Source organism: Xyrauchen texanus, chromosome 23, assembly GCF_025860055.1.
Source record: "Xyrauchen texanus isolate HMW12.3.18 chromosome 23, RBS_HiC_50CHRs, whole genome shotgun sequence".
Lineage (NCBI taxonomy): Eukaryota > Metazoa > Chordata > Actinopteri > Cypriniformes > Catostomidae > Xyrauchen > Xyrauchen texanus.
Window position 1 is genome coordinate 12,340,380 of NC_068298.1, and position 26,529 is coordinate 12,366,908.

A 26,529-nucleotide genomic window follows, 5' to 3' on the forward strand; every position below is an offset into this window, starting at 1 on the left:
CTCAACTGAAAAAATAAATGTATAAATGTGTTGATATATGTTGAAATATTTGTTTCCTTGTTTCAAACAAATTTATGTCAGCACTCCACTTCCCACAATTAATTCATGTGCACATTATTTAACCTGCATTTAAGAGTGTATAGTGTTCCCTTAATGTTAAATAACATGCTCAAAACTTGCTTTTAAGTCTACTTTGGTAAATTAAAAGGTACTTTGAGTCCAGGTAAACAGTGCAGTTAAACAAAGGAGAGTGCAAAACATTACAAAGAGTGCAATGAAATATATATGAAGGTATTAGCGGGTAAAGCAACAGGATCTGCCAGTGAGAAACAGAACCGGTATATGTGCACTGCCAAGAGTAGTGTGAAAGGAACAGGAGGTGAGAGAGGAGCAAAATGAGACATTGCACTGTTTGATCCTAGTAGGTCAAACAATAATAATAGTAATTATTGAGTAGTTTTAATGGAACACTACTTCTGGAAGTCTGTTACTAATAGAGTCTCAAAAATGTGTTTTTCATGCTCCCCTCCTGGGTGAGATAACAGAACTGATCACTGGCTTTCCTCGGTTTGTTCAAGCATTTGGATTCACCTGAGCTGGAATTGCTCCCCCAAAAGGTCACAGCATAATGATCTCTAAGAACATCTGTAGATTACTTCTACAAAGGTCTAATATAATATTATATTTAAGCAATATCACACGAGCAAAAGTGCAATATGGCCCTATATCAGCACTGCTGTGATTCGGCCGCAGGCCGAGTGCTGTATGTAATCACAGCAGTGCTGATTTAGGGCCACATAGCATGAATGCGAGTGTGATATTGCTTGTATACAACAGTGCGGTCAGAGTATGGTCATAAAAACGGATTTGTGCATGGAACTACTTTATTACGTAGCGGATCAGAATCTGCTATTGCTGGTTCAAACCAAATGATGCGTCCGAGCCTCCTTAGTAATGAAATAATATCACTTCAGAAATAGTATCACAGCTTGTGCTGTTTCTACCAAGTTATTGGATAAACAAGGATTGATGTGTGTGTGTGTGTGTGTGTGTGTGAGAGAGAGAGAGAGAGACAGAGAGACACAGAGCATGTGTGATCACCTGTTGCCACTCCCAAGCAGAGATGCTGTCAGCTTTCTGGAGATCAGTGGAAAAATAGTCATCCGAGCAGGGGTTATTCCCCCTATTTTGTGGTAGCCAGTGCGCAAGAGTCTTTCACTATAGAAACCGCAATGTCCTCCAGCATTTTGAACAGTACTTTTTCACCAATGTGAAAACCCCAGTAAGAGGTAAGGGCCTTGGGTTGTGTAATTAATCAGTCTGTTGTGTCTCTCAGCTGTGATGAGCCGTAATGCTGAAGATGTTAGCTTAAAGCCATTTAAAGCTATTTTCTAGCTGTAGTCGTGTAGTAGTAATAAGAGGGATCACGGAGCACTGTTGTATGTAAACAATGACTAATGGATTCACGTCACCAACTGCTCGTATTACACACAAAAATGATGTAAACATATGTAATGTCAAAAAATAAATTTTAAAATACATGTAAGAGACACTAATAAAGTAACTCTAAACACATATGCACTACTCTTTAATTTAGAACAGCACAAACACAAGCGGAATAACACACAAACAGTGAAGCGTCGGAGTGCTGATGGTGTCAGACCATCAGTGCTCATGGAATGACCCTCGTCCAATCATATTTGAGGACCGGAACTAACTGTTGTATATAATATAATATAATTAGGGCTGTTGATTTAACATGTTAATAACGTGCGATTAATTTTACAAAAAATAACACATTAAAAAAATTAACACAATTAATCGCACCATTATAAGGAAGATTCCTGAGAAATGCAAGCTTGTAGTACTATCTGTTTACTCCAGAGGGCAGTAAGTGAAACTTCAGCTGTATGAGCAACACACAGTTATACAGTGAAGAAAACTCTTCAACAGACAACTTTACGATCTTGCGTTCAAAACACTTGAAGGAGCGCAAATGCAAACTAAGGGATCTTAAGATATGTTTAAAGATTGAGTATTAAACTATATTTAACTTGACACAGTGACCTAAACATTTTATTTTTATGACGCAATGCACACGAGACGCGACACAAGCATGTCTGACACAGGTCGTATGGTCTTTACCTCACAAATATTTAATTACCAACAAGGTTAAGGAGGTGTCCTTTAAACTGTTACACCGTTTTTACTCAGTCAATCTTTATTTAAGAAACATGCTCCCTGAAATAGATCCACTTTGCTCCTTCAGTAATGCTGTAGATTAATCTACCCGTCACTTGGGAATGAAAATGTTGTTTGTTTGTACGTACATCTATTTGAACTAGTTTTACTTTGCTTTATAAAGACGTTTTATTTGGTTTCCACAGTTTTGATAATTTAAAAAGTGAATATTTTCTGATTAATCTGTTTATTTTTCTTGCCAAATTTTTATACATAAGTGTAAATGTATGTATATAAAGCCCCTATTTGCACTTTTTTGTAAAGACTTGAAATATTATTTAAATACTCTTTGTACCACCAACAGCTCCAAAGCATAGAAAACCATTGCACCATGTAATGAATATAATGTCTTGGCATTATTGTAAAATATATCTGTAGTATTGTATACTATGTATATACCCCTGGCTTGTTTCTGAAAAAAAAATTAATTGTCTGACACAGGTGTAAATTGACCGGTCCTTAAACAAGCCCTCGTAATAAATTTCCAACTGATTGACAAATTCACTTGTGTAATGGATTGCTGTGAACTAAGCCAATGATTGGCTTATGTTTAATAATATGGTAGTAAACAATACAATGTATTCTACAGCCGCTTTTTGTATTGTCTTATCAATTATTAACTCTTCTGCCACAAGAATGTAATGCATTTTAATTATCTGAATATTTGTTTTTATATTTAAAGATAACTATGTATAATTATTTCATCATTATATACTGAATTATTGTTATATGAGGGGCTTTCTCAGCAAATATTTGTATATGCAATTAATCGCGATGAATTAATCGGGACACCATGTAATTAATTCGATAAAAAAAATTCATTGATTGACAGCCCTAAATGTAATATAATATAATATAATATAATATAATATAATATAATATAATATAGGAACCTTTTTGTGGTCCTATTGGGGTGTGGTGATCCACGTCTGCCGGTTAAAAGAGATGTAAGTCATGCTCAGGGGAAGGATCTCCACACTGTTTAACTCCTCTCATCCTGTGCCCCTTCATCCCTGTGTTCACCATGCCCAAGCTGCTGCCCCCGTGTAGGCATCTGCCAAGCCATTTGGCTGCCAGGAGTTAGTCGAGCCCTCATCTTATCACCTGGAGGTGGCTGAGTCCATCACTGGCTGCCAGGAGGCGGCTGAGCCTGCAGCCGATCGCCAGGAGGGGTCAGAGTCAGCTGCACCTCGTCTGGAGGTGGTCAACGTTCCATCAACCACCTCAGCCGGCCGTGTCCCTGTCATGAGGCAGCCTGACTTAACCAACTGGACCAACCGGACCATGCTCCCTTTCTGGAGCCTCCTCCCCGGCTGCTGGGCCCCGCCCCTTCCTGAAGCCTTCCTTGTTCCTTGTTCTGGTTATTTTTTGGTTGGGACACATGGAAGTCGTCCCTTTGAGAGGGTGTAGTGTCTTAATTTTAAGTGATTTTGTTCAGTTGCAGCAGCAGCATGTCTCTCTTGTATCAGGTGTAGCACATTTTCAACAGCAGCAGCATATTGACTAATGTCAAGCAGCAGCAGCAGTGTGCATAAAGCAGATCTAGTCCACCAAGACCAAACCTACTCCAATGTCATTTACATTAATAAAGTATTTTATAAAATAATCTGAGAGTAGTCCTAACAGGAGTTTAATAATTCTAACAGCCATGCCAATGTTTGTGGAAGCCTAATAAAGTATAGAAATCAAAAGAAGTACACAGTGACTTCACAAAATACTTAGACACTTAAGTCACCCTTAAATGTGTATGAATTACATTGCATTGCATAACAGAATATCAAACCTAGTGGCAGTGATACTAGGCATAGAAGAACCATTTTTTGTTCAATGGAAAATGTTCCATGTATTTTGTTTTTATTTATTTGTATTATTATTTGTAAATAGTGTAACAAATAAATTAGGCTAGACCTTCACTTTTCAGTTGTTTTAACAACTATTTATTTTAGTTGATGTATGAAGTCTGTTCTTCTCAGATTCGTACACAGATGTCCTAGCAGAGGAACCACAGGTATTGTTCAGCACATCGACTATGTATTGTTTCATTTAAAACTAATTTTGGCACCATTTTCAAATAAACTATCAAGCATGAAATATTTTCCAGTGCTTTTATATAAATGCCATTTGGTTTGATATTTTGCAATCTAATGTAATTTATTCTGAAAAATAGTTTTACATGTGGTTTACATTCATACTTTTTGGAGCCACTCACATAAAATGCACATATAATGCTGGCATTCATTTTTAATGTCCCACATTTGACAACATAATGTTTTTAAGTGTTGTTACATGTGGGATATTAAAAGTGCATTAAATGTATGACAAGACCAGTTTTAAAATGGTATGATATAAGAGATTGATACCGCTACAGTGCACCCGTATGTTGGCCTGTAATCTCACTCCTGTACACAAGGAGGCGCTAGTAAGTTTTAACGGTAATGGAACTGATAAATATAAAAAGAAGGAACTGCAAGCATGGCGTCTTCGTACTATCAGGAGATGCAGGATATTTTCAGAAATAACAACAAAAGCCGAGAGTTCGCGGCGCATAGTGCTAAAGTCCATTCAGTAGCCTGGAGCTGCGATGGAAAAAGACTGGCGTCCGGATCATTTGATAAAACCGCCAGTGTGTTTGTCCTGGAAAAGGATCGGCTGGTAAGGGCTTTATGGTCGATGAATAACCTGAACTGTACAACAACAAGATAAATGCTAATTTTTTTTAATTATGGATGTTTATTCATCGTTATTTTTCACAGTAGTTATCGTAATGTTTTTATGTCTGCAACAAAACATGCAGGACTGTATACTGGATATTTGGAAGTAAAAAATGTAATCACTGTGGGCAGACAAAATCAATCAAAAGTTTGGACACACCCACTCATTCTTTACTGTTAGAACATTAACTTTGGTTATTTTATGGTTATTTTGGGAACGGGAGGTGTTTGTTTTTATTGAAAGTTGTCTTGCACACCCTTTATCCTACTGCATGTGTACCAGGTGAAGGAAAACAACTACAGAGGTCATGGAGATAGTGTGGATCAGCTGTGCTGGCATCCCACCAATCCTGATCTGTTTGTCACTGCATCAGGGGACAAGACCATCCGCATCTGGGATGTGCGAACCACCAAATGCATGGCCACAGTCAGCACAAAAGGTGCACACCTTACACAATAAATCTTATCTATATTATTTATTTTCTTTTTATATCATCTGAGCAATATGTGGTTGATCTTATTTTGCTTTTGTTTCCTTGTTTTTTTAGGGAGAATATCAACATATGTTGGAGTCCTGATGGTCAAACTATTGCGGTAGGGAATAAAGATGATGTTGTTACATTCATTGATGCTAAGACACACCGTCCTCGTGCTGAGGAGCAGTTCAAGTTTGAGGTCAATGAGATCTCCTGGAATAATGACAATAACATGTTCTTTCTGACAAATGGCAATGGATGCATCAATATATTGAGGTACCTTTTATATTCAGTTTTTATAGACCGTTGGTTTGAAGAAAGTTGCACTTAATGAACATTTTAATAGATGTCATTTTTTTCGCAGTCAGTTCGTCAATTGGTTGTATTGATGATTGCTGAACTTAAAGCACACGTCACACAATTTTCATCTTTCATTTTCAGCTACCCTGATCTCAAACTCATTCAGTCCATAAATGCCCATCCATCCAACTGTATCTGTATTAAGTTTGATCCAACTGGAAAGTATTTTGCCACAGGAAGTGCAGATGCCCTTGTCAGTCTGTGGGATGTGGAAGAGCTTGTGTGTGTTCGCTGCTTCTCGAGGTCAGTTAATATTAAAGCGTAATATTAAAGGGATAGTTCCCCCAAAAATGAAAATTATTTCATCCTTTACTCACCCTCATGCCATCCCAGATGTGAATGACCCTCTTTCTTCTACAGAACACAAAAGAAGATTTTTTTGAAAAAGCTTTGTAGGTCCATACAATGCAAATGAATGGTGATCAGACCTTTGTAGCACCAAAAATCACATAAAGCAAATGTCAAAGTAATCCAAATGACTATGATTAAATCCATATCTTCAGAAGCAATATAATAGGTGTGGGTGAGAAACAGAACAATATTGAAGTCCTTTTTTTTCTTTTTTACACTAAATCTCCACTTTACCTTTTACTTTCAGATGTGAAAGTGAATCTGAAAAGGCACCACATGCGACTTTCAGATGTAAAAGTGAAAGTGTAGATTTAGAGGAAAAAAAGTGATTTAAGTTTTGAACCGTTTCTCACCCACACCTATTATATCACTTCGGAAGACATAGAGGAATCATAAAAGTAATCCATAAGACTCCATGAGAATTTTCTGATTTCTGATCACCATTCACTTGTATTGTGAGGGCCAACAGAGCTGAAATATTTTTCTAAATATCTTCATTTGTGTTCTGCTGAAGAAAAAAGTCATAAACATCTGGGATGGCATGAGTGTGAGTAAATGATGAGAGAATTAAAAAAAATTGGTGAACTATATCCCTTTAATGTTTTTGAATTAATATATGGAGAATAAAATTAAATCCATTTTTATTTTTTTTTTATTTTTTTGTCAACAAAGAAGCAAAGTATAATAATGCTTGAGTATAATAATTATAAAAAAATACATATTTTAAAATAATGCAATAAATACAATGTTGCAAGATATAATTTATGTTCATGTTACACTATATAATAATTTAATATTGTTTTCAATGCTACAGACTAGACTGGCCTGTACGAACACTTAGTTTCAGTCATGATGGTAAGATGCTGGCGTCAGCCTCCGAGGATCATTTTATTGATATTGCAGAAGTAGAGACTGGTAAGCAAAGATCATACATTTACATTTATGCATTTAGCAGATGGTTTTATCTTAATTGTCTTCTACAGTGCTTTCAATGTATACAAACAAACCTATTTCGTCAGTTCATTCATCGTGTGTTCTCGGAGAATTGATGCCATCCCCTTGTTGCTAACGCCTTGCTCTACATGTTGGGCTACAGGATCTACATGTATTGTGTTTTACTAATTGTATCACATATGTTTTTGCTTGTTATACCTGTAGGTGAGAAACTCTGGGAAATTCAGTGTGAGTCTCCAACCTTTACTGTAGCGTGGCATCCAAAGAGACCACTATTGGCGTATGCCTGCGATGACAAAGAGGGGAAATATGACAGCAACCGAGAAGCAGGAACCGTCAAGCTCTTTGGACTTCCTAATGACTCATGAGGACCAGTTTTACCATTTGTTTTTTTTATCAGTGAAGAGTTTCAGCTCATTTGGAGGTTAAATGAATAGTTAATCTGTTTGACTTATTTGTATTAGATGTCTTAATAAATGTGAATAAATGTTGTAAATAATAGTTAAGAGATATTTTGATGTTCAGCTCTCATATTTCTTTAAGCATCAGACATGACCAAATTAAAATGCACTTCATGTAAGTTCGATATAAGACATCTCCCTGAAGGGTTTCGTCCTATCAGATGCAAAATGCAGCTCCTCTTGTGAGCATAATTCTTGTGCATGCGATGTTGAATGGAATCTAGTCTTGAGTGACATTGCCATGTCTGTGTAGTAGAAGACTTTAGAAACACTTGAGCTACAGAGTATTTTGAATCTATTTATCATTGACTATTGCCTTTCTGGAGATAAAATAGATGTATTATGTCTGTAGTCTTAAGGCTCTTGGTTCAATTGCTTTTCTTCTGAATCCAGTTTTAGAAATGACCAGCAGAGGGCAGCACAAGCTATTTTACTCAAAGAATGGCGGCATCAGTGCATTTCATAAAAGAGGCGTGTTTTAGTTGTTTTGTATGAAATAAACTTTTTGTACTGTTTGTTTCTAAAGCGTTGATTTTAAAGCCACATTGAAATGTGGCCTGCTTAATTGTTTTGAGTCACTTTCACCAAGAAGCACATTTTTATAAAGCAACTATCTCAATTATATCTCAAAACAATAATCGTTTAAATGTAAACAGCGACGTATTTTGTTGTGCAGGATTCGGTGTTTGTCCAAAAATTATCATATTTGTCATCAAATCTTCATGCAAGAGGCCATGTCAAATGGAAACGAGGGGGAAAAACTTTTTGTTGACTGTTAATCCAGATGATTGCAAAAAGATTTTGGCTGACGATAAATTATCAAACAAATAATTGCGATTATGATGATAATTGTCTATTTTAGGGCTGTGACGATTAATTGTCATAAATTGGTGTGTTTTTTTCTGCACGAGTGCTTCATAAACCTTAAAAAGTAGTTTTTACATATTTAACTTCAAAAATATAAATCAAAAAATTAAATGGGAATTAACTATAAATTCCTTTTAAGGCATTAGAAACTTATGAATGACATGAAAAATAATGTTTGAAATATCCAAATATTTCTAAACACTTAAAAAACTAAATATATATATTTCTCTCTTTTTGGTCAACTTTCGGTTTGGTCCATTTTACATGACATGACTCATATCACTCATTTATAAATCACATGACTTGGTCTTTATGATCGTACAGATGTAGGTACATTTGCACGAGCTTGCTAATAACCCTGCACATGGATGTGTTCATGTTGACTGATTTTGACTCACTTAACGACATAAACAGAATCAGCTTTCGACCTCAATGTAGGTGGAGCTCTTGGTCACACCTACCGATGACGTGGACCAATGGCAGTAACAAGGTGTTTAGCAGCCGGACAGACGTTTTCCTAAAAGTTCTCCCCAGCAAGTGGTTACATATCACTGAAACAAACGCAAAAACACCTTCTTTTCGGCTAGATTTTTTTCTAAATTACGTCACACCAGTTCGTTCTTCGAATTCGTAGGAAGTATATCAAAGCCAAGCATGCCTCTCATCTTTGTCACAGCATGTCATTAACACAGCGTGTATGATTGAACCATGAACATTTACTATTACTCCAGTAGTGTAGTCTAGGGCATATGCAGGCATACACCGTATGCCCATCTATCTTTAAAAGGATTTTGTGTATGCCCACTTAACATGGGTTATAATATGAATGGCCGACTAGAACAGTGAGGAGGCTTTTGACCCAAAACCTTTTTTTTTTTGCTGAGGTGATGCCGCTGCACCATTGAGTGAATTGTAATTATTATAATTTTTTTATATATTAAATAAGTGTAGGGAGATTATCTGCATGGAGCAGCGAGAGGCGGGACCACAACTGAACGCATGGACGAAAAAGACAGTTCGACGAAACTGAGAAACCAATCAGAATGTTCGTTTTAGACACGCTATGATATTTTCTAACCAATCATATTTTCCGTTTTAGTAAGGGGTGGGACATTGTTAGCGTCAACAGTCAAATGCTGATCTGCCTGCAATGCTGGAGTCACCATAATTATTTTGCGCTGTATATTTAACTCTATAACTATAAAAGTGAAAATATTAATGTATTTAACCAAAAATGTATGCTATTAAACTTAGGGAAAATACTGAGTGTCACTGCATCCATGCTAGTTTTTTAAGCTGTTTGCAGATGACAAGTTGTCCCGTAATGGTATCAAATGTAATTTTATTTCTGTGTTTTACTGCTGTCAGTGGTGCATTTTTCTCTCTTGAAATCATCTTAATTTATATTTCTTAATAGGAAACACAAATAAAACAAATAGCCTGATCATTAACTCTTATGTACTGTATATCATAATATAAGATAACGTGAACATTAATACAGTCAGACATACCAATACAAAGCAGAACATTTTATTATGTATTATGCATTCTGGGATGATATTCTTCTCACCACAATTGCACAGAGCGCTAATCTGAGTTAGCGTAAACTTTGTAAGTTTGAACCAGTCTGGCCATTCTCTGTTGACCTCTCTCACCAATAAGGCATTTCTGTCCACAGAACTGCTGCTCACTGGATGGTTTTTGTTTTAGGCACCATTCGTAGTAAATTCTAGAGACTGATGTGCGTGTAAATCTCAGGAGATCAACAGTTACAGAGATGCTCAAACCAGCCCGTCTGGCACCAACAATCATGTTTCGCTCCAAATCACTGAGATTAATTTTTTTTCCCCATTCTGATGGTTGATGTGAACATTAACTGAAGCTTCTGACCCATATCTGTATGACTTTATGCACTATACTGCTGCCACATGATTGTTGGTGCCAGATGGGCTGGTTTGTTTATTCCTGTAACTGTTGATCACCTGGGAGTTTCACACACAACACAGTCTCTAGAATTTACTCTGAATGGTGCCAAAAACAAAAAACATCCAGTGAGCAGCAGTTCTGTGGATTTATCTAATTCTATGACATTTTTCTGAGATGTAGTGTAGTACAGAGTCATTGTAGGTGGAGCAAACAGCAGGAGCCTGTAGACCTGGAGCAGTCTATACTTAACGGAATAGTTTGTAACTGAGATTAGATCCAGCCCCATCATTAAACTTTCTCAGTTGTGACAGACTTGCACAGCATGAGTGTCCTCCGTGCCCACTTTAGGAGTCTGTAGCCTGGCTTATGGCAGCTGTCCTCACCCTTCTCTGGTGATTCACCCCAGCAGGCTCCAGACCAGTATGTCTCACTTTGCCACTTCCTACAAATCACAAGGAGCTACAGGCATCCTTCAAATGCTCTTTAATTACATTTAATTTAGCAAAGCCCTGTTTATCTCATGTTACCCAGTAGGGGTTTGGCTTATCAACCTTTCCCTCCTGTTGTTGTTTAAATTTGAGAGGATAAGCTTAGGTCCTCATTTTTTTTTTTTTTGCATCTGTGTGTAACTGTCTTATACGTACAAATTAATGTACATTTCTATGTAATATAGTGACGTGATGTTCACTCGAGAAAAAAAAAAAAACTTTCACTGTTGTCAGTTTTACTCAATCCTCTCAAGTTCATATTTTTTGTGACAACACGAGTATAACGGGGGAGAATTGTTATTGTTTAATCTTATGTTGAGATTTAGGATAATTTATTTTCTTTTTTTTTTTATTTTGTGTACAGTTTAGGGAGTATGTTTATTGTATGTGTGTGTGTGTATATAAGCCTATAAATATTTCTAAAACTGATATTAGATCTGTTATTTTGGAGATTAATTAGTTGATTTTGCTCTAAATTCTCAGACAATCTTGATAAATGGGCTTTTTAGTTTAAGAAAATATGTGCTAAGGATCTAATATGTCCTAAATGCACATATTAAATACATTTTGATGTGATGAAAAGAGATGTGATTCCACTTATTATATCTTTATTGTGGTATGTCTGACGCACATATTTTGGGGAAGGTCACATATAAGCACCTTGTGACCTAGTGCACGATGACTTATAAGTCTTTTTGGAAACTATATCTAATGTTGTTGGACATTTGTATAAAATATTGTATTGTGTAAGAATGAGCAATGTTTTTCTTTTTATCAAGTCAAGTGATGTGATTTTTTTTATAAAAGGATACCTTTTATCCTGTCTTAATAACCTGTCTCAATAGACATGTTTTTGTAACTATAGAATTGGATCAAATTTTTCCTATATATGTCCAAATCATAAAATGACATCGGTTAAGCCACAAACCACACATACAAACACACAATAGAAAACGACTGAAGTGAAATGCCCTCTGATTCTCTTAGTAAAGATGGTCAGCACTTTTTGTTTGCAAATATTCATACTAAATTACCTTTATTACTATTTTCAGGCAGTTTTTTTTTTTTTTTGGTTTATTTGTTTGTTTCTTTTAAATATGTAACTATTTAATTGGTTAGTCACCACTTTGGGAAATTTATGTTAAATTATGGGTAAATTATGTTCTTTCAGGTCAATACAATTTAGGAAATTAGTGATAATTTTACTGTCAATGGTGTGAGTTTTATTTTTTTTACATTTTTATGCATTTGGCAGACGCTTTTATCCAAAGCGACTTACAGAGCCCTTATTACAGGGACAATCCCCCCTGGAGCAACCTGGAGTTAAGTGCCTTGCTCAAGGACACAATGGTGGTGGCTGTGGGGATCGAACCAGCGACCTTCTGATTACCAGTTTACAAGTTATGTAAGACCACTACAAAAGTAGTGAGATATCTGGAGATATGAGACAAATCATTAACTTACTGTATACTCCTGTTTATCAGAGGTAACGAGAGTAGCCTTGTTAGCTTTTGTTGCTCTTCAGTGATGTAATTTATTCTAAAATAATAAGGCATAAAATAGCATATACAGTAGCACATTTTTGTTTTAGTTAGTTGCTCATTCAAATCCCAAAACATTAATATTTAAATATAAAAAAAATAATTATTTGTGCTTTCCAAAATGGTAATGTAGGTAATTTTGTTTCATAACAGATTTACAGTGACATAGTTTGACAGATAAATTAACTCGCACATTACAATATCCACACTTTGATGACACTTTTTTCTGATATCATTGTTAACTTTACCAGTTGCATTTGAAATGCATACAATTATGTAATAAACAATGCAATGGAAAGGAATTATATTACATTTTGTTAGCTATAAATAACAAATGCAATGAGATTGCAGTTTTAAGAGACAAAACCAAACATATTAGATAAAGCTGAAGGGTTGCAGTGAGGTTTATGCTGAAATAGGAAGTTTGTTTTAAATGAGTTCATCATAAAATCATAATTGATGCATAATTGATGCAGTGAACATTTCCATCAGGTTTGTAATTGCTTTTGAAGAAGTAACATTCTAAAGTTGTTTTTAGAAACCAAGCTTCAAACACACAGAAAGAGGATAAAATGAGTCTTACACTACATCATATGTACCAGAAATGTACAGATGTTTAGGAAACTGTTTGAAATTGAGATTAACTGTTTGAAATTCCTTTCAGCTCCCAGACAATAAATACTCATTATTTCATTCTGTGCTGTCACAAAATTGTGTCACCAACTAAAGCAACTTAAAACATTCTCAAAATAGATACATGTCCAAAACATAAATCAATGGCATATGTATAGCTTCAGTCGTTGGGATTTGCTTGCCAATTAATTCATGACAAAGTGATGTTGGACTATTTAATGTCTCGATGTCATAAGCTTCCAACTGTAACTCCCCTGTGTAGTTGGTCAATGTTACAGTAAATTAATATGTTAATTTGAATTTTTGCAACAATTCATAAATCTCTTCTCACTTATGCACATATAAGCCCATAAAAAGGAAACAAAACAATTTTTTTTTTACAATTTTTTGAGTACCATGCATACAGTAAATAAATGAAAACAAATAGCTAACTTGTCCCTTTTTCTGAATTAAAGCATGCAAGTGTAATCTCCAACCCCAATGAAGAGACATTGTCATATTAGTAATGGAAGTCTAAGACATAGTCTTGTCCACAGACTCTTTTACTGTTTGTCTCCAGACATGAAAAGAGAGCATGTAAATCATTAATAATTTTTTATGTATTTGGTTGAATATGAAATTCCAAATAGAAACAAATATTCAAGCACATAACCTGATATACAGTACGCTAATCATGTGTCAAATACTTACAAAGTCCAAACACTGATTAATAGCCACAATTGTGAAAAGCATCTAAACTAGAATCAAGCGATGACACCTTGATGTTTAAAGGAGCTATTTGCACTGGATGATTTTCAAAGCGCATCAGTGTTCATTAAGTGTACTTTTCAGGTAATTTCCTAATATGATAAACCAGTGGAAAGACACATGCTCCAGGTCTCATAATTAATATACCTTTTCAAATGAACAAATAAACCAAGGTATAATTTCATGCTACTGTACATCTAAAGTCCAATAGCATCATAGAATTTAGAGAATCATCAACACAGTCAGCCCTTATACCCAGTTGTTTATTATGTAATGCTAATGTAAAAACATTACATGAAAAAAATAATCAAAATGTGACTGGGATACATATGAAAAGATGGAAGTATCAATAAAAGGAGAATTGACACCTAAACTGTTATAAAGCGAGTGAATAAACCAATTATATAGTGGCCCCCAAAACAGAAGTGTGTTAGGTTGAATATTAACTTAAGTGGACTGTCTCATGAAAGGATGATCTTTGAGAATTGAATTGTGGCCATATATGTCAAGAGGTATATTGTAAGTACAACTATATAATATTATCACTTTTTGTTTTGTCAGAGATCAGTTGCAATGGATATCCGACTAGAAATTGCTCTAGTTTAGCAATTCCATCTCTTTTAAAATGTTAACTCAGTTCTGTCAGTAGCTAAAACCCTGAAGATAGGCCTCATAAATTCATAATATCCCATTAAACAGATGGGAACCAAGCCCTGGAGCCCTGGATAAAGGATGCAGCTTCTGTTGCAGGGACAGTAATACATAAACATGTGACAACCTGATGTTCTGTTTTGGTATTTAATGCAAAGTTCATCTGCATGCATACATGAACATTAGAACTCCCACATCTTGACTCCACCGTCTCCATGACAGCGTGCACAGCCTGCTCTGAGTGTCCGATTTAAGAGACATCAACAATGACATAAAATAACAGCACAAACACGTACAGACACACATAAAAACACACTTACATTGAGAACATATAGAGTACACAGAGAAGATGTTACAACAGTTACAATCTTTTAAAAAGATTCTCTTTCTACAGAAATGTCTGTGTACAGCATATACACATTCTGACAGGAACAATGAAGAGTTTAAAGACAAATGTCATTTTTCAACATTTTATGCTTTTTTTTTTTTACGGAAAACAGATGCTTGACTACAAGGTGATTTACCTATGTATTATTTTTTCATTAATTATTGCAGTCTAACAATATGGCTTTGACAAGTGAAAAAACCTTTCAGCACTACACATATTAAAAAGTCAATCTCATTCTTTCTTTATAATTTAATAATAATTATAAAAAAAATTATTACTTCCGTACTGCTAAAATTAACAGGATGTGTTATTCTTAAGTATGTCGTTCTGTTCTTACTTTTAGATTTTTTAAATAAACGTCACAATCTTAAAAGGGAATATGACCAGAACAACCAGCCTAATGGGTATGGATACATTCCTGTAGTTTTCTCCTACCGTAGTTTAAACATACAACTACTAAGTTATGTGTAATGGAAAAAATTAAAACTTATCTATAGGGTAATATTTAGTTTTTTATCATGCAATACAATCCCCAGTTGAGCATTACTTTACAAAACGAGCTTGACTCTTTACCCCAGTACTAATAAACTGGTATGTAAACATTTAACCATCCCCTGAAATAAGTGTCCAATGTGTTTATCAAATGGCAGTGTTTTCTCAATGCTTAAAAACATTAATAATTCAAATAACAAAAGCCTTAAGTGATTCTATTTGCATCCCCACATCAGACTTTACCAGCACTAAGATGGATATTTTGGACCAAACAAGAGCTAGCATTTTTTGTAAGCAACTTATTATCATGTTCATAGTTTTGTTTCGCAGCAGGCAAGAATGATTGTTGTTTTTAAGATGTAAGAAAGTGTTATTATGAAAAATAATTTAACATGATTTTTCAGCATTGTACAGTACATTTAACTTTTACTAGATGTGTTCATATGATATTTGCTCAAGATCAGTCTCTCTTTGGTATGTTTTTACTATTGTGATTGAAGTTCATGCATCTTTCTTTTCTTAATTATTCTTTGTGAAAAAATCTGCTAAAACAATTTCTCAAATTTGGCAATAACACTTAAAATGCATTATTTTACATTTAGGCTTCTTTTTTTTTTACATTAACATATACAATTACCTACTTTGTACTAAAAGCACATTAAAAGCCAGGTCTTTCTTTTAACAATTCTGATGGTACAGGTACAGTAGGCATTCTCATATTGTGAAACTATCTACCAATATTCAAGGTTTTAAGTCCATATGCATGAAATAACATTTCAGATTTATCAATCATTGACACAAAAATCTACAAACAAGTTTTTTTCATTTTTATTTTTGTTATGAGACCGGCTGTATTATTATTATTATTATTTATTCTATCTAAGATTTACAATACTTGCTTCTGATTGTCATTTGTGAGTAATCAAACATCAGTTCTTCTGTTTTGGCAGTGAAAATGTGCTGTGACTTCGTAAAAGAACAAACTTCTCTAGATTCTTTGTAAATTCTTGTTTTTGAGATCCTGAATCATTCTAAATGACTCTTAAATGTACAAGTGATTTGGTCCAGTTTGTAAAAAGATAAACTGTTGCTTTTCCTGATATGGTATCATTGCTGGCAAGGCTAATGTGAATATTACTTGTGGTCATGTCAAAAACTTTCACAGTACAATAAAAAACTGAGAAAAAAATTTGTGTTTTAAAAAAGCTAAACAACAATACATGTGAACTGCCAGGCTGCAAACCATTTGAGCATTCAAGTGGTCTAAAATGGCATAACTAAGTAAATACATCATCAGCTATCATATCATTAGCAACATAAAACCCACACATTTCCTCATATAGTAGAATCTTGACCTGATGCAAAACAGTTGCATTCTACACTTCACTGACAAAGTTTTATGAGCAGAAAGGAAAAATTATATCAAGCTGCTGCTTTTAAAGTGCCCTTAAACCTCTCTGCATCTCATTAGAGAGTCTACAAAAGAAAAGAAAAAAAGATAGCTAAATAAATAAAATGTTACTTAAACAAAAGAACCATCATATACCCAGTGCCAGAGCTCAATATCAACATCTTGAAATGTGCTGTAATTGTGTGGGGCTGATCGATGAGTACCCAAGGCAGATCATTTTCAAAGTATCAGAGACCCTGGTGATGCATTAGTAAACAAATAGAAAGATTTATAGAAAGTGTAAACAATTTGAACCTGAATGGAAGTGAAAAGACAAAACGTTTGTTGGGTTATGAATTGTGTTTCTATTCGTAGAAAGGCAAAAATAAAATTCCGTCAAGGCCGCGAGAAGCCTTTCACCTGTTTGGCAAAAATCCCCCCATCACCCATCTTCCTTCAGAAACAGCTTTGTGTCTGTTACTTTTTAAACATGTCCTGCAGAGGTCCAGGAAGGAATTTGAGAACGGTGTCTAGAATGCTCTCCTCGTCTTCCTCGTCATCTGCCCCGCAGCCAGCTGGAATGGCCTTTTTGGTGCGGGTAAGGGAGCCCTCACAAGCTTGCTCCATAGCCGCTTTCTCCTCTGCTTCTTTCTCTTCTTTCTTCTTTAGTCCATACTATATAAACAAAGAAAGTCCAGCAATGGAAGAAGAGGGATATCGCATATCAAATGTTTTGCTGAGAAAATAATTTTATAGTTGAAATAATTATAAATATAATATATATAAACATAATAGTATATAGTATATAAATAAATAATATTGAACATAAGCATATTGGCCTACTCTAGACAACAACCCATCAACCAATATAATATAATATAATATAATATAATATAATATAATATAATATAATATAATATAATATAAAATAATATAATATAATATAATATAATATAATATAATATAATATAATATAATATAATATAATATAATAGGGTTTATAAAAACATATTCAATGTAATGAAACTACCAAAACATATTAGCAGTGCCAGCCTTAGGTGTAGATATAGGGATGATAGGGACAAGTCTCCATCAACTTTCAGAAAATCGGAAATGTCCCGACCAACCTTTGGGCAATTTTACCACAAAGAAAATACTATAACTTTATACTATGTATTTATTTTAGCAACTATTATAGGTCCTTAGTATAATTAATCATGTGTAAATAATTGCCCTACTTCTTCTGAAGCAGCTTATTATTGATGTTGTCATGTGGCACCTGTTACTTTTCTCAGCGCTGTTCAGGATGCACCAATCACAGTAGTTTGTATTATTGTTTTGTACATTTCTGGAGATTACACAGGTGGATTTCCATTGGTATCTTACCTCCAATCCTTGAAATTCATGAGTGAATGATTGTGTCAGAGGTTCAGGGATTTTACATGCTAATATAACTACCAATACATTTTTTATTTTGCACATTGGAGAAGAACATCGGGATCTATACACAATCAATAAAATAAGACATTTGTGATCAAAAAACGTCATTAGTTGGAACCGAAGTCTAATGCCTGCTTTGTTCAGGAGGCCTTTTCAGATAAAAATTTAAATAAGCAATATGAGAAAAGATGATGTGGTAGTAAAGGGAGTTGAAAAGCAGAAAGTGGGGAAAAATGTCAATGCTCCATTCTCCCCATATCATTTTGCACATGCAAATTGTTAATTTACTCTACACTTTGTTTAGATATCCATTTGTTTAATGCTGGATAATACATTTTACAGAATGACACTTCATGTCCTTTGGATTTCATTTTCTCGAGGTAAATCTTCTTGAAAAAGATAATGTTCTATTTTGACCCATTAATCTTAGGGTTATCGAATCACATATCGCTGTCACATTATCCAAGTTTATTGCTTATCACATTTTTCCTCCTTTCCATGCAGCCCTAGTGGTCAGTTCTTAATTTGTTTATTATTTAGAAATTCTTAAAAAAAAAAAAAAAGAATATTTAATATGGTGGGGCAAAGAAATAAAACAATGAGACTTGTTATATAAGGTAATAATGCTATTTTGCCTATATTATCTCACATTTTCTTAATACAAATATTTTGAATATTATCCTTTCAATATGCCCCTACCAACTTTCAAACCAAACCTATGCCTTTGGTGCCACTACATCAGATGGTAGTGACATCTTTGCTGCACTGTTAGTTAGTTATGGAAAGATGTTTATCAAGACCGTTTCTGCATTTCAAGGTCTAAGCTAAAAAAAGAAATAAAAAAAAATATATATATATATATATATATATATATATATATATATATATATATATATATATATATATATATTAAAGAGCTTTTTATGAGTCATATTCATCATTTACTTTTCTACTGTACATTTGTCCAAACTTTTATATACTTTATATTTTTTCCCCCAATGCAAGCACACTAACGGCCAAAAGCTCAGATTTAATCATACTGGCCTCAAAGTCATCTGGGACCAGTGTTGGGAAAGTTACTCTAAAAAAATGTATTAATTACTAACTACTAATTACATATTTTACAGTGTAATTAGTTTAATAATGACTCTGTCTGAAATGTAATTGCATTACTTATTGCTAATTACTTTCTAAAACCCTTATCGACCTCGACCAACTGAAAAATACAAGGATAGACATGAAACTTTTCTTTTAATTCTTTCAAATAAATAAATAATTCATGAACTGAAAAAAATCATTTCAGGGGACAGCGTTAAATTAGAAAACATATTTTAACATTAGTCGTTAAATTTAAATTTTATAGTCACTATTGTTTTATATAGGATTGTTCTATATTTTATAAAGTATTTTACACAATTACATCAGAAGTAACTGTAATTAAATTACTATAAAATTAGGAGTAACCCCTTACTTTGTCAATGAAAAAGCTATTTAATTACAGTAATTAATAGCTTAGTAATGCATTACACCCAACACTGTCTGGGACTAATCAGTTTCTCTGCCACTCTTGATTGAACAAGATCATGACATGTCCAGATGCTGTCATGGTGCTTCTTAGGGTGCTTTCACACTGTCAGTTTAGTTTGAAACAGAGCACGATTTGCATGAAAAATTGGTAATGTGAAAGCTGTCATGCTGGGTGCGCACCGCGGTACAGAACCCGAGACTACCTGTAGGAGGTGGTCTGAGTTCGGTTGCAATAGAACTGTAGCGCAATTCGCGTGAATGTGAAAGTGACTCGAATTCGGGTGCGCACTGGTTCAGGCAGTAAAGTAACCTGCGCATGCGTTTTAGCCGATAACGAACATTGTTAGTATCGACAAAACACTAGGATCTATAAATTCCTGAAAGTCCCAAAAAAGTAATGACACCACAATGACATACAAGTACAATCAACACAATAAATACTGTCTGTCTATCTGTCTATACACCTTATAAATACTATATATAAATACAATTATAGGTTATAATTATAGGCTATAATAGGAGAAGACAGTGGCGATAACTTCACCTTGGACACGAGTGTGAGTAAGCGTGCAGTGTAAACAAAGATGCAAATGAATTTCTTTGCAATCAGCTGTCTCCTCAAAAAATGCTTTTGCGAGCAGCAGCAAGCCACCCTCCCCTGGACATCTGATGAGTTACGCCATGAAGCACAAATACGCAGTTGTCGTTCACTCTGCTGTGAATAATGGCACCAAAAAAACTAAAAGAATGATGAGTTGCATTGTGTTCACCATGCGTTTTTGTGATGACGTAATATGAACGCAAATGGACCGGGATTCGATAGAATCAAGTCAGTGTGAAACCAGACCAAGACTGCAGGGGGCAAGGGAAACAATCGCACTCGGAATTGGACCGCAGCAAACATGCCCAGTGTGAAAGCCCCCTTATTGCTACAGTTGACACTGACTAACTTAAGCCATGTGAAGGGAAGCTGTGCATGAAGCTGTTTCTTCCATTATGAAGGACCTGTTCAATTGCGGTAATTAGCTGGCATTATGGTCTCCTGCAAATTTGATTAAAAGTGTAATGGTGATTCTTATTTGATGTGGTATTTGCACACAAACATTACTCATTGAGTCCTGTTATGATAGAACTATTGCTTTATCCTGTTTTAGATCGATATTGATTAGTTATTATCAAAAGGCCCCTATATTTACCAATTGTTCTAATTTTGTGTGGTCTTAATAGAATAAGCAGCTGTCACAGGAAATGTAAAAAGCTTACCTTATCTCGAATGGCCTGTCTGACCTTTTCCCTCTCCGCCTCCATGCGAGCATGTTTGGCCTTTCGCTCCTCCTCTTGTTGTCTCAGGGCCTCCTGCCTCTCTTCCTCCTTCTTATGGGCATCTGGGTCCTTCTCCTCTTCTCCTCCTAACATCTTCCCCATATCTTTGGTGGCCCCTGTATATATAAGCAAAGAAATATTACTACCATCATGTCTCACGATAAATCTTATTCACAAACTGGCAGGAGAGAGAAGCCAGTGGGCTTTACATTTTTATATAGGATTAGCCCATCAGCCCCACCTCTGCAGGCTCCCTTCAACCCCTTGATGCCTTCCATGGCTCCTCCTCCCTCCTCTGATCTGCCAGTTCCCCTCAAGTCACCGGCTCAACCATCAGCCCTGGTAACTTCACAGACTAGGGTAGGCCCCTCCGCCTTCGCCCTCTGAACCCTGGACTCCGCCTTGGCTCTCCAATCCGGTAATGTAACAGTCTGTCTCCCTCATATTCTTCAAGGACTCTTAGGCCTAGTCCACAGTAATATGTTTTCGTTTGAAAATGCATCTTTTGCTCTCCATTTTGGCCTTCCATCCACACCGAGAGCTTTTTGAAAACGCACTCCAAATTGGATACATTTTAAAACGCCGTTTTTGCATTGTAGTATGGACTGTGAAAACAGATGCTTTGGAAAACGATGATGCATTTTTAGTCATGTGATCTATCCAACTAAAACAATCAAGATGGTGACCTGTGTTATAGCAGTGCTTGATACTCACATTGATAGCGTTGTTAAAAAATAAATGTCACTTTGTGCAACCTTCACATTGCATTCCTTCAAAGGCGAAGGGAAGTTTACTCGGAATTGGTGTCTGACAATGGAACATGACGACAATTGCGTTTGAGTTTCAGACTGTACATGCTGCGGGGATTTTCCGCATGCGCAGTGACCCGATTTAAGCATTTTCGTACATTTCAGTGTGGAAAAAGCAACTTTTGGAAAAAGCTTAAACTGTGTGGACAGAGAGCGTTTTGAAACGAAAACACCGTTTTCAAATGTATCCAAATGAATGTAGACGTAGCCTTATTTTGAAGTTTTCTCCTGTACTACATTTCCCAGAATTCAAAGTCCTCATCATTCCCAACTGCTCATCATTCCCAACTGCTCATCACTCCCTCATTTAGTTTTTGTGTATAAATACCATCAAGTTTTGCCCATTGCTTTTTCAGACCTTGAAGTGTTACGTTGTGGTCTTGAGCTTTATTTTTTGTTCCACTCCAGCGATTTGAAATTAAAAGATTCTATTCCTGTGTTTCCGCTCTTCCACTCCAAGACACCAATTGTTACAGTGGTACTGGCAGTGTTTTACTCTTTTTTTCCATAAAGACAGAGATGCTGTTTAAGAAGTGATTTCTTGCAAGGTGATTGCAGCGTTATTGTTTACTCTGTGTGATATCCTGATATGTTGATATACTGGAGCCAAAATGATGAAGCCAAAACCAGAATGATGCATGTGCCACTCCTCTCACAGCCATCTGCTTCATTGGTGTAGCTCTTTCACACTGTGCATTCTACATCATAAAGCTGCTTGTTTTGATCTCAGCAAACAACTGCCACAACTAGCAAGTCGGTGCATTAATAAAAGCTTCCAAGCAAAGGCACTGTTTGCATATACTGTACCTCGATGTTCTTTTCATCCAGATGTTAAACACAGAATTCTCTCATCATTTACTCATCCTCTTGCCATTCCAGATATGTATTACATTGTTTCTTCTGCAGAAGAATATCTCAGCTTTGTAGGTCTGTACAATGCAAGTGAATGGTGACCAAAATTTTTGAAGCTCCAAAAACCAAAAAGGCATCATAAAGATAATCCATAAGACTCCAGTGGTTTTATCCATGTATTGGCACTAAGAAGTGTAATTGAGATTGATATCAGAATTGGCAAGGTGAATGCTGATGTCACAATTTATAGTGAAAAAAAAATAATAATAATAATAATAATATATATATATATATATATATTGGTCTATTCGCACCCAAAACCAATTGGATCGCTTCAGAAGACATAGATTAATCCATTGGAGTGGTTGATATGGATTACTTTTATGTTGTTTTTATGCCCTTTATGCAGCTTTAACATTTTGGTCACAATTCACTTGCATTGTATGGACATACAGAGCTAATTTATTCTTCCAAAAATCTTTGTTTGTGCTCCGCAGAAGAAACAAGTCATATACTTGAGTAAATTAAAATAATTTGTATTTTTGTGTGAACTATCCCTTTAAAAAATTCTGGTAACACTTTACAATAAGGTTCCATTCGTTAACATTAGTTAATGCATTAGGTATCATGAACAAACTAATAACAATATATATTTTTACAGCATTTATTAATCTTAGTTAATGTTAGTTAAATAAAATTATTCATTGTTAATTCATATTAGTTCTTATTGCAATAACTAATGTTAACAAAACCAACTATTGATTTTATATCAAATGTATTAGAATATTTTGAAAATAACCTTAAAATAACTAAGATTAATACATGCTCTAAAAGTATTATTCATTGTTAAGTTTAACACACTGAACCTTATTGTAAAGTGTTACCAAAATGCTATAGTCTTGCTTTAAGTCAATTAATCAATTGCATAATGGCTTTGTGCCATGTGTCTAGTGTCTCTACAAGCAAACGCAAGACCTGCACTCATTTATTATTAATGCCACTCATTTATTATGCACAAGAGTGCATTTGAAATCCACTGTCAATGTCTACACACTACCTTTACTTGTGTTTATTTGCTACCATTTAACACTCTGGACATTCAATGGGAGAGTGGCGATGAACTCTTTAAGTGGCTTTTAACTGTGTGTGTGTCTGTGTGCTTGTTTCTATGTGTGTAAGGAACTAACACATTAGCACTCACTAACTATGTCCTCAGGTCATTCAAACGCTAACCCACACCCTTTGGTTAGATATTTTCTTATCAAATGCAATTGGCTTTGGTTTCCAAATACTATTAGGGGACACTGTGCAAACAGTATTTCACATTTAACAGCTGTTCAAGGTCATTTTTGGCACCTTCTATTTCTAATAAGTCTGAAAAGAGCAGAAGGTACATACAAGGTGTCTGTCAACTGAATTGATGGTTGTAAAATAAGCTTCAGTGTTTTCTTTTCCACTGCCATCTGTACAAATAAAAATTGCATTTTCACTATGAATTGCCACACACATTGTTCTACAAGCGCAAAGCAATTACCACTCTTGAGTGCTTAAAGTGAAGATGTAAGTCACCAAATGTAGTCCTGTTGTCATGTTTGAAGCCAAATAGAGGATGGTTAACATAAAAGAATTGCCTCCCTCTATCAGATTGTCCATGGCTTTACATCAAAGCACTCTGCACAAACAGCAGTGATGTTATGGATGGAGGAGCAAATCTGGGCTATACATAACCATGACACCGCGGCTGGAACTGTACTCCAATATCTCAGGAAAAGCCCTAATTCTTAATGATATGAGAATTATCAGAGCTTAGCAAATTAGCATATTAAGTAAATTCTTTCATAACAGTTAAGTAGTAGTAGTAAAATAGGTCAATTGCATTTCATAATACCAGCACTGCTAGCCTTTAAAGACATGTTGAGTTACAAGTTAAACTCAACCGACAGCATTTGTGGCATAATACTGACTAACACAAAATGTTGATTCATCCTTTTATCCTTTTGATTTAACCTTTTATATACAGTATATACATATATATATATATATATATATATATATATATATATATATATATATATATATATTAAATCAAAGCTTTATCAAACATTATAACATTGTTGTCATGACGATGCAATGTTGGCAGACCTTTAATCCAGTATAGCCCTTGACTATAAATCCTTATTTTATTATACTAATATCCTGTTAATCCGTATGTTTGCATCTTGTGGCAAGTTGAAACTACTGTTTGTGGTAATCGACATTAGTATGTAAAAGAAATGTCGATTGAGATTAACTTGTATTAAACATAGGCTTGTATTGAACCTGGAACATTCCATTAATAAAGTCTCTAAAACAAACATTATACATAAAATATTCAGACATATTTCGTGTGCTTATTGCTTATTGTGAGCTGAAATCTGTGGATAGATTAACATGAATATAAACAGGGTAATTCATGAATTCATGTTTTTCTTTTCGTTATGCCTTTTTATTCCTTTGTTAAACTTTATTCACACAATCAGACCAAACATGAAAGTAGTTTTTTACAGTCTGCTGAACTGGAAGGGCAGCGTTCGACTTCTCTGTGGGAGCTTGAAAGAATACTATATGCTTCTGAATAATTTGCAAGGGTTGAGAAATTCTGGCTACTGTAAGTCTGTTTAATAATGGATGTCTTTCATGGGTAAATCATGCTCCAATTGCTTCAAAGCTTAAATGAGCAGAATTTAAGCAATGTCTGTCTGTTTAAAAAGAGATGCTCCATACACAATAAAGAACACATTTGATGAACATTTGTAGACTATAAGATCAAATTATTAAAGTGTTTTTATATATATATATATATATATATATATATATATATATATATATAAATGTGCTACTTTAAGATACACATACTGTAGCTTTCTTTAGGTAGTTAATATGAAATACCCATGAGACATGTCCTGCATTGTGACATGCTGTAATCATCTAAAACTATTTATAACTAAATTTTTTTGTATTAACCATGCAGCTATCATGACGTCATGTAAATTGAAAGACAACATATGCTGAATATTTGTACTTTAAAAATACGTCACACTGTAGAACCATTTAAAATGAAATATAATGACAATTTGATTAAAAAGGGCCAAAATAAGTTAAATAAATAAATCTGGACAAATGGTGACCAGTTAAAGCACCTAAAAGTCCCTTTTGCAGCACTATATAAACCTAAACCTAATTATGCATTAATTACCTATTTCAAATTTCTAATTCACAATTCATAATCAAAATCTCACATCTTGGTCTTATCAGTGCAGAACATCAAATGAGCTGTGTAAAATTTGATGTGCAGTGAAATCACAATCTATGTTGCTTGAAGACATTTCACATAGAAGGTCATCATGTTGTCACAGCAGCCTTCCAGAAGGCTATCAACTACATCTTGACCACTCAAGGGAATTGGCGGCAGAGAAATACATTTCGTTTTATTGCCCATTGTCACTCAGCTGATAAAACAAAATCATGAAATTGATTTAAGGGCCCAATGACCACTGATAGAGCAAATCCATAAGCTATACACACTGCCCATCAAATAAAGTGAAACTACTGTATATCCAAATCAATAAATACTTTGTTTTGTTATTGTTCAACTGTATGGACTTTTGAAGAATGTCTTTGCCTATGCAACATATAGGTAGTTGAATTTAAACCCTTATTCATTTCTGTGTAATTGTATGCATTTTCTGCCATGTTTCAAATGCAAACCCATTCAAATGTAGACACTGATTTTGGATTCCTTGAGTGCCTGCAAATTTGCAAGATTAGCAAAATGACATTTGGATGACATTTGGACTTTTTTCTATGCAGTATCTTTGTGGAAACAGCACCATGATATATGCAAAATGTATATTAATGCATA

At 34.8% G+C, this 26,529-nt stretch overlaps 2 protein-coding genes across 3 annotated transcripts in view; one reads left to right on the top strand and one right to left on the bottom strand.

Annotated features, from left to right (window-relative positions):
• Positions 1 to 4,700: 4,700 nt before the first annotated feature.
• On the top strand, positions 4,701 to 8,024 carry LOC127617204 (THO complex subunit 3). Its single transcript, XM_052089131.1, has 6 exons — positions 4,701 to 4,893; positions 5,236 to 5,392; positions 5,500 to 5,704; positions 5,870 to 6,031; positions 6,954 to 7,054; positions 7,298 to 8,024. Exons 1-6 carry the CDS (start codon positions 4,714 to 4,716, stop codon positions 7,459 to 7,461), a joined length of 969 nt encoding a protein of 322 aa, XP_051945091.1. The 5' UTR covers positions 4,701 to 4,713; the 3' UTR covers positions 7,462 to 8,024.
• A 5,983-nt stretch (positions 8,025 to 14,007) lies between these two features.
• LOC127617149 (complexin-2-like) overlaps positions 14,008 to 26,529 on the bottom strand; it is a 46,082-nt gene continuing 33,560 nt past the window's right edge. For both annotated transcript variants that reach the window (XM_052089062.1, XM_052089064.1), the window contains exons 3-4: positions 20,908 to 21,083; positions 14,008 to 17,352 (exon numbers count right to left, since the gene is read on the bottom strand). In XM_052089062.1, the coding sequence (XP_051945022.1) occupies positions 17,155 to 17,352; positions 20,908 to 21,083 (374 nt within the window). In that variant the 3' untranslated portion in view covers positions 14,008 to 17,154. The remainder of the gene's footprint in view (positions 17,353 to 20,907; positions 21,084 to 26,529) is intronic.

Excerpts from the sequence above, each read along its gene's own strand:
- LOC127617204 (XM_052089131.1), top strand. The coding sequence starts at position 4,714 with ATGGCGTCTTCGTACTATCAGGAGATGCAGGATATTTTCAGAAATAAC. Across the intron at positions 6,032-6,953 it reads TGTGTTCGCTGCTTCTCGAG|ACTAGACTGGCCTGTACGAA; the intron begins GTCAGTTAATAT and ends TCAATGCTACAG. Across the intron at positions 7,055-7,297 it reads TATTGCAGAAGTAGAGACTG|GTGAGAAACTCTGGGAAATT; the intron begins GTAAGCAAAGAT and ends TTATACCTGTAG.